Below are 9,256 nucleotides of genomic sequence, written 5' to 3' on the forward strand. Positions count from 1 at the left end.
ATATGATACTTTATACATGATCCACATATCAAGTTCAATTTCGATAATTATTCTAATCAAGTATCATAAAAGACTTTCTTAGTCCATCCTGAAATAATATTTTATCATAAAATCTTAATCTTACCAATAATAGTCAAGTTCTCAACTAGGAGTAATATCATAGTATTATTCTCACATCGAATTTGAGCTTACGATTCACTTGAATAACCAATGATCAAATTAATAATCACAATGCATAATAAAATTTCATGTCAATCTTTTTGTAATTACTTTCGATCAAAATCTAACTAATCATATCATGATCCATAAATCATCCATTATATTTCAAACTTTACATGTCATAATCTCTTGTAGTCCTTTCATACAAAATCTCAATGTTTAACCAAAAATCATAAAGATTTCTCACACTACAATCATCATAGATCTACACCATAATGATCCTAGTGTTTATCCACTTATACTCATTCTATATCTGATTTTATGTTTTATAATTTATCTACTTATGCTCTAATATCACTTTAATTATTATGCTCCCAATCCGAGATTGCAAGCCAAAGATCATGACAACTGCCATATACTCATAGAAAACTTTTTTCACAAGCATGCAAGGCATCTTATCATGCTATCATAAAATAATAATAGAATAATTAATCAATAATTTAAATCAAAAAGATAATAATATAAATTCTAACTTTAATATCTCAATAAATTTAACAATGATTCAATAAGTCTTACATCAAATTTAATAAGACTTTTAATCTAAAATAAAAGTATGGAGGTTCTGTTTCTAATCACTCTTCCATTCATATCTTGTATCACCTTAATTTCTCACCATCTATAGAAACAGTAAAATAAGAGGTAATGAGCTAGACAGCCCAATAAGTAATGATCACTTTTAATATATTTCATCAGGTATTAAAGTAAATAATTATTTATAGAAAATAAACATATAGAGTGTATCAATTTGAAATTAATTTTGATTATGCAATATAGTTCATGCCAAATTCATTTTTTTTTCAAAAATTTGAGTTTCTTTCGAGATTTTAATTTTTTTATTTTAAAATTTTTTTCATCAATCACGAGCTATGATCATATTTTTTCTATGACATGATCATAACACCGCGTATCATCTTGCGATAAGCTGCGAATCATCTGCAGCAAAGTCCTTCGGAACTGCTGGTCTTACTGGCAATATGTCGCTGGTCTCACTGACGACATAAATCTTCAGGACAAATTAATTGCCAACGTATATGTCCCATTGGTGGGGTCCTTTATATAGTCAGATTGTCAATTCATATTATTCTTATATCAAAATTCTTCATAAATCATATTTCTTATTCTAATTCGATAAGAAAATATATAATCATGTGGTATCAAAACCAATCAATATAATACATCATGAAATCAATATGTTCAATCATGCTTCATCATAATATTTCAAATAAGATATTTTTTATAACAAAATATCATTCATTCAATTCATGCATCATTTCATAAATCATGTCAAAAAAATATATTATAATTTATTGATAAATTTAGAAAAAGTAATACATTACTTACCTCATTCGCATTCTAATAAATCTACATAATTCTAGAAGTTTTCTTCTAAAATTTTTTATTCATAGATCATATCGCGATATCCCATGATCAAACATCCACAACCCTATACAGGATCAATTCCAATAATTAGAAAGGATGTGAATAATATAAAAAGATAGAATTGATGGATACCCGTATCCTATAGTCCAGATTGGTTCGATCATTCAATTTTGTCTGGTCAAAGTCCAATTAGGATGTAAATGGTCCAAAGTTTGACTATCGGATCAAATCAGATTCGAAGTGATAGGATTGAAAATCTTTCATTCGATTCATAAATCAAGTAGAGAGAGAAAATTAAAGTGGAGAGAATTCATAAGGTATAATCCAAATTGATTAGATGACACAATCCAACATCACAATTGTCCAATCAAAATGATCTAATTAAGTTATGGTTCAACCAGTATTCAGATGATTCAAAATAAAATCATAGATGATCAAATCTAATGGTTCATGATCTGATCAAGATGCTGGTATACTACTTGACAACCATGGATCAGGATACTTCTACTAGAATCATTCAAACTCATCATCACTTTTCTCATAATTCTAGAAAATCATAGGAGAGAGAAATAATCTAGAGAAAAAAAAATTTAGAGAGAGAAATTAGAGAGAAATTAGAGAGAGAAAGAGAGGAAAGAGAGAACAAAGGAGGGAGAGAGAGCAGAGAGAGAAAGTCTCTCTCTCTTTTTTTTTCTTTTTTCTTTTTTTCTTTCTTTTTTGTCTTTTCTTTTTCTTTTCTTTTTTTTCCTCTTTCTTCTTCTTTTTCTTCTTCCCATGGGTTCTCTTTGGTGGAATAGGAGATCGTGAGGTCCCTTCCTATTCCTCAACTTAAGGGCTATGACTGCCAGCTGGTGGCCGGTGGCAGCAGGAGTTGCGACGATGCAGCCTGAAAGAAGCCAAACCGATGGTCGGTGATGACCACCGACATTGAAAAATCAAAGAAAAGGAGGGACGAAAACAGTCCAAAATAATAGATATTTTTTCCCAACGAAACCTGACGAATCCAGCTACCGGCAATCGTGCACACAGGCAAGGAAAGGAAAGAGTGAAAGGGAGGAAGAGGAGCTGGAGCTTACCTCGAGCTCCGGTGACTACTGTGGTGAGGAATCGAGGCGAGCACGATGAAGGGCTTCCATGAGAAATCTCTGGTGATCCTCGTTGATTGCTCTCGATGCTTGATGGGAGGAAGAGAGAAGAGCTCTCCCCTTTACATAGGCTGGAGGGGAGGAGTTTGACTCCTCCCCGATGGTGATTTTCAACTCCGATCGGGAGTCACCTTAGGAAGAAGAAGACTCCCGAACATAGTCTTCTTCTCTCTCTCTTTTTTTTTTTTTAGGCTTGGGCTTTAGGCTTTGAGTTGGGTTATAACAGTCATAGTGTAGTATTTCTTTACAATAAAATAGTATTACATTACATGAGTGTAGTATTACTTTGTAATAATGCAATGTTGCTTTATTGTATTATATTAGTATAATATTTCTTTACAATAAGATAGTATTATATTATATTAGTATAGTATTCTTTTATAATAACACAGTATTACTTTATTGTATTATACTAGTATAGCATTTCTTTACAATAAGATAATATTACATTATTATAGTATAGTATTCCTTTATTATAGTATTATTTTACAACAATATAGTATTGCTTTATAATAGTACAGTATAATTTTATAATAGTATAGTATTACTTTATAATAATATAGTATTACTTTGTAAGGATAATTCGATCATTTTATTCTCATTTGAGTAGTTGCTTTTAAGTTATATTTCAAATGTGGAGCTGCTTTTATTTGAAACTCAAGTATGTAGTTATTTTTAAGTTTAAACTCAAGTGTCTAATTTTTTTTAATTTATTTATATATTTATATTAAAATTTTAATATATATATATATATATATATATATATATATATATATAAGGCAATGCGGGCAAACGGGATACTACCAAGCTCGTAAAACAATCCTTCCATTAGAACCCATTCAGTGCCAGAAATTTGCGGTGGTATGGAGACCGGTCTCGTGATATGAGTCTGTAAGAAATTCGTTCCATGAGAATAAGTTATCCTGCCTAAATCCACAGCGGGATAAGGTTTCAAGATGGGAGGAATAAACCTTCTGAAAGTGACCTTGCAGGCTACGAGTCTCGTCTCATTGGCTGGCATTCCTTGCTTCCCATTTCCATCCAAAAACAGAGTCACATCTCACACTATCAAGTGAAGCTCTTAGGGATTAGAAGGTCAGAAGAGTGACAGGGAGAAGGAGGAAGAAGGAGATGGGGAAGGGTGGTGAAGGAAGTGGAGATGGTAAGGAGGAGAACATGGCAGCCTGGTTGGTGTCTGTCAACACCCTTAAGATCCAACCTTACCAGCTCCCACCTCTTGGTATCCATCACCTCTTTTATTCTTTCTTCCTCCTTGTTTATTTCTTCTTTTTTTTTTTTTTTCCTTCTTAAGATGATAATAGATAATATTTATGTTTTTCTGGTGTACGGCATGGTTGTTTTGCATATGTATATCTTCTTCGTGTTGAGTTTGACCTGCTTCTTTTGATTTTCCTATGTCATGTCTATGTTTTCACCCAATGCATCTTGACTTTTTTCCTTTTCAAATTTTTGTGGATAAACTGGTGGTGTTTTAACATGATGGTGATTGTGATGATCACGGCTTGTGTTTTCTTGATCCTCCTGAAAAAATTGACAGAGAATGTCTTAATTTTGTCTTAGTGGATCATTCTAGGGATTACCCTTTCTTTCCTTTCTTATGTTTTGATCTTCTTTGGAGGCAAAATTAATTGTGAATTATTTTCTCTTTTAAATTTCGTAGATAAACTGGTGGATGTTAAGTATGATGATGGTGGTGGTCATGATCATGGCTAATTGTGTCTTCTAGATCAGAACCTGCCAAATTTCATTGATCATGCTATAATTATCATTCTATGGATCCTCTGTCTTTTCTTCGCTAACAAAATTGACTGTTTTCAGGCCCTCGCGATGTTCGGGTGCGGATGAAGGCTGTGGGTATCTGCGGAAGTGATGTTCAGTACCTCAAGGTTCATCTCCCCATCTCCTGGATTTACTTATGCTACCATCTCTCTTTGAATTTTGTTGAGGCAAAAGCATCTTACCAGTGTTTTCTTTTACCAAAATTCTGTCAAGTTCTTGGTTTGTTAGTCGTTATTACCCATAGATCTATTGATTGATTGATTGATTGAGTTACATATCGATGCAGTTGTTAGCTTATATTGTAAAAGTTACTTGAAACTGCAGAGGATGAGTTCTGCCCATTTTGTCGTCAAAGAGCCTATGGTTATTGGGCATGAGTGTGCTGGGGTTATAGAAGAGGTCGGCAGCGAAGTGAAGTCCCTGGCTGTAGGTGACCGTGTGGCATTAGAACCAGGGATCAGCTGCTCACGCTGCAAGTACTGCAAGGGTGGCCGCTACAACCTCTGCCAGGAGATGAAGTTCTTTGCCACTCCTCCTGTTCATGGTTCATTGGCTAATCAGGTATTCAGGTTTTTGAGAATTTTTAAACTTTTTACCCTGTTTTTGGCTGCTGTTATGATATATATAATTAGTTCTTTAAAGCAAGGACCACATAGCAAATATTACTACATAAATTAACTCCAATTAACCTTAAGAACCATGTTGATGCTAACTAAATCCGTTTAGCTGGATTTTTACTTTCATGCTACTCATCCAAAAGGAAATTGCTGGAATAAAAGAGGTAAAAGGAAAAAAAAAAAAGCTCTTTTCGGTGGAATCATATCTTACTACATTCTACCTTTCATCTATAGGTAGAATAATGCATGGTTGTAGAGCAGGACCGGCGGTCTCGACTCTCATCTCCTAGCTTCAGAGTCTCTTAATATTTTTTAGGCTATAAATTTGAAGCTTTTATATTCTCCTGCTTTTCTCGTCATTTGTTCATGCCTTTCCCTACTGAACATTTATTATATCAGAATTTCAGCAAAACTAGTCAGGCTAAGAACTGCTCGCTTGATGCTAATGATCTCTCTCATTTCTTGGCAGGTGGTGCATCCTGCTGAGCTCTGTTTCAAGCTTCCGGACAATGTAAGCTTGGAGGAAGGGGCGATGTGCGAGCCCCTCAGTGTTGGGGTCCATGCATGCCGTCGTGCTGGTGTTGGTCCAGAGACAAATGTGCTAATCATGGGAGCTGGACCGATAGGCTTAGTCACAATGTTTGCAGCTCGTGCTTTTGGTGCTTCTAAAATAGTTATAACAGATGTTAATGATCATCGTTTATCAGTTGCAAAGTCTCTTGGAGCGGATGCTATTGTTAAAGTTTCTACAAACATGGAGGTTTCACTACTTTTCTCTTCCTTTTACGTTTCCTTGTTGCTTATGGTATACATTGCCATAAAATTCTTACTCTGGATTACCATGTTTTTCCCTCTGTTACCAACTTTGAAAATATTTTGACATGTGACAAGAGTCTTTTACTTGTAAATGTAACATAAACTTAATATTTTCTTTCCCTTTAATTATGTCTTATATGTCAGTGGCTATCTTGATTCCTTGTTCCTGTATTTTTTTTCCTAATTTGTCAACACCGTGTGCACTCTGTTGTACCATAAGCTCTCACATATGAGTTAATTGCATAGAAGTACAATGGAAGATTGCTTTGACTTTAGACTAACACATACATTGTAGATGATACACGATGTAGATTGCCTCTTCTCCTAGGAAGCACAAACTGAGAAATTGTAGTTACAAAGAGACTTAATTTTTTCTTCTACAGAAGATCACATGCTACTTTGGGCTTCCAGAATAGGAAATTAAGTTCCTGTTTGGTGTCCCTTTATTTATTTTCTGTTTTTAGAAACAATGCATGGAAAGCTTAAAAAAAAAAAAACTTGTTTGGTACTCCTATTCTATTTTCTATTTTTTAAAAATATTTTCTAAATTTCTTAAAAAGGTTGAAGCAAAAAATCTTGCTTTCACCTTTCATAGAAACAGAGAACTAAAATGAATTGGGACTTGTTCCAACGGTCATACCCATCTGTGTGGCAACCATAGGTTCCGTGTTAGATCCATGGATGGTATATCCCAGAAATTGGATTTTGGATAATTATGGTGTAGATTTAGCTCCTTCTCTTTCTATAAAGGACAGGGAACTGAAGTTTTTCAAGCGGAAACCCTCCTTCTTGATAACCTTTCCACCTCTGCCATGGCCAACACCACGACTACTGCTGTGACAGACACTGCCACCACCACATCCACCATGATCACTGTGTTGCTGCCACCTCCATTGCTGCTGCCGTCACAGCCACTGCCACTTTGCCGCTGCCTCCACCAATAACAGCCAACATTATCACCTCCATCATTGGCACAGCCACTGCCTCCGTGCCATTGTCACTGTCATCATCATCACTCCCATTGTCATCTGATGAAAGAGGAGTTGATTTTTTGTTTTTTTTTTTACAAAAGTAAAATACTTTATTACACCAAACATGTTTATTGTTTTTGAGAATTCTAAAATAAAATAGAAACAGAAATTTTTTTATTTTTCAATTTTACAAGAAGGAAAAGTGAAAGTGCTCACAGATGCAACTTACCAAGTTACTAACTACTCAAGCTTTTGGAGAGGGCAAGAAATTGCTGTTCAATGACAATGGGCTTTTTCACAAGCCTGGCTTTTTATCTTTTTGGTCCTGACAATGAATTATAACTCATCAATTAGTTTCATCGGCTATATGTCTTTCTTTCATTTCGACTTTGGCTGCATGGTAGGGAGACACAAAGCTTTGAATCTCTGATGCCAAAGTACACTTCCTAGGAATTAGAAAGAGAGTTTTATGGACAAAATTTTCACCAAAGATATCCCTAAAGTAAGGTTAAAGAACAAAAATTTCTGACTTCCAACTGATGAATGAACTTGTCCTCTGGAAGAGGATACTGTTATTGTTTTAATTTTCAAGACCAATGAGAACTACTTATTGCATAGTTCATACTTTGATATACCTACTTCCTTACACACAGTTGGTTTGTGGGGCCAATATATGGTTATTGTTGTGAGTGGGGACACTACAAAGTAGTGACAGAGGTGCTCTGAGAGGTGCAATTCAATTTTGAAGTGCATTGGCATGAAGGTTTATGGAGGTGAAAGGACAAGGTGATATTTGAACATTCAAAATCTTGATACAATTTTATGCATGTTTAGCAATGGACATGTCATTTGAAGAACATTGATATAATAAGTCGAGATATATTTCCATCTTTATAGGAGTATGTAGAATGGTAGTCAAGAAAGGGTTTATGCAAGAGGCTTGGTAGAACTGACATTACATGGAAAAGGGCAAATATTTATATTGACTTAAGATACATCCTGCAGAGGAATCAGAACAAAGCTAAGAATCCAGAAAGTAGTCAAAGTTGATAACAATTATTTATTGTTTATTGAAATTATGTAAATCAAAGTCAATAGTTGTTGCATTTGCATCTGGGCCAATTGTTTTTTTTGTGACTCGTTGTTCATAAGTTGCTCTCTTTTTCCTTTTATAGGGTGTCGATGAGGAGGTTATTCAGATACAAAAGGCTATGGGTGCTGACATTGATCTCACCATAGATTGTGCTGGTTTTAGCAAAACAATGTCGACTGCTCTCAATGCTACTCGTGCTGGTGGTAGAGTTTGCCTTGTGGGAATGGGCCACCATGACCTGACTGTCCCCCTTACTCCTGCTGCAGCAAGGTATTGTCATTTCCATCAACACTCCCCTAGTTCTCATTTATCGCCATGAGAGAAAATGCCATCTAACCTTGTTTCTTGGTTTTCCCTTTTTTTTTTCTTTCAAAATAGGCTATTGAACTTAATAAGATGAATATTCTGTCATGAACTTGATGTGGCAATTGCTTATATTTTAATACTATCTTTTGACACAGAGAGGTTGATATAGTTGGTGTCTTCCGCTACAAGGACACTTGGCCATTGTGTATTGAGTTCCTGCGGACTGGAAAGATTGATGTAAAGCCTTTGATAACTCACAGGTTTGGATTCTCTCAGGAGGAGGTGGAGGAAGCTTTTGAGGTCAGTGCTCGTGGCCGTGATGCAATCAAGGTGATGTTTAATCTGTAGCTGCCGAGACATGGGACATGAGCCATGATTGTAGTGTCTGGTTCTGTATCTCATGTTGTTTGTATAGAATAATGGTTCTATTCCAACCTATGAGATAAAAGTCGGTCCAGGCTCTGCATAAATAAGAGTTCCTTTGTGGTGTTATAATGACATTTCTCGTGTTTAACATGGTCTCTCTTTACTGCGTTACTTAAAAATCCAATTTTCTTTGCCTCTGGTTTCTTGTTTTCCATATTTTTCCCCCAGTTATCTGTGTTAGAAATTCATCTTCTGTCATCACCCATTTCCAGAGTTAGTTATCACTGCTTTCAAACTATTGAGTGGTGATCAGATTACAGCTATTGACATTTTAAACATGATCTTCATTTTTTTCTCTAAATGTAAAACATAATCTATGTTTTGTGAATGATAATGGCCAAAACTATATCTCAACTGCTTTGAGTGTCAAAAAGGAGTTCCAAAATTCCTTTTATGAATTGATATTCACCCTATGTTTTTCCAATAAGAAAATGCACTCTATGATGAGACATACAAGATCTACCAAATGATTCTCTCTAATTA

The 9,256-nt window shown here is 35.0% G+C and overlaps 1 protein-coding gene across 1 annotated transcript; it reads left to right on the forward strand.

The window, feature by feature from the left end:
- Positions 1-3,765: 3,765 nt before the first annotated feature.
- LOC105059340 (sorbitol dehydrogenase) lies at positions 3,766-8,847 on the forward strand. Its single transcript, XM_073250106.1, has 6 exons — positions 3,766-3,984; positions 4,584-4,651; positions 4,869-5,105; positions 5,631-5,921; positions 8,124-8,311; positions 8,503-8,847. The coding sequence occupies exons 1-6, from the start codon at positions 3,876-3,878 to the stop codon at positions 8,693-8,695; spliced, it is 1,086 nt and encodes a 361-aa protein (XP_073106207.1). The 5' UTR covers positions 3,766-3,875; the 3' UTR covers positions 8,696-8,847.
- The last annotated feature ends 409 nt before the right edge of the window (positions 8,848-9,256 follow it).

Source organism: Elaeis guineensis, chromosome 16 (genome assembly GCF_000442705.2).
Source record: "Elaeis guineensis isolate ETL-2024a chromosome 16, EG11, whole genome shotgun sequence".
In the NCBI taxonomy this organism is placed as follows: Eukaryota; Viridiplantae; Streptophyta; class Magnoliopsida; order Arecales; family Arecaceae; genus Elaeis; species Elaeis guineensis.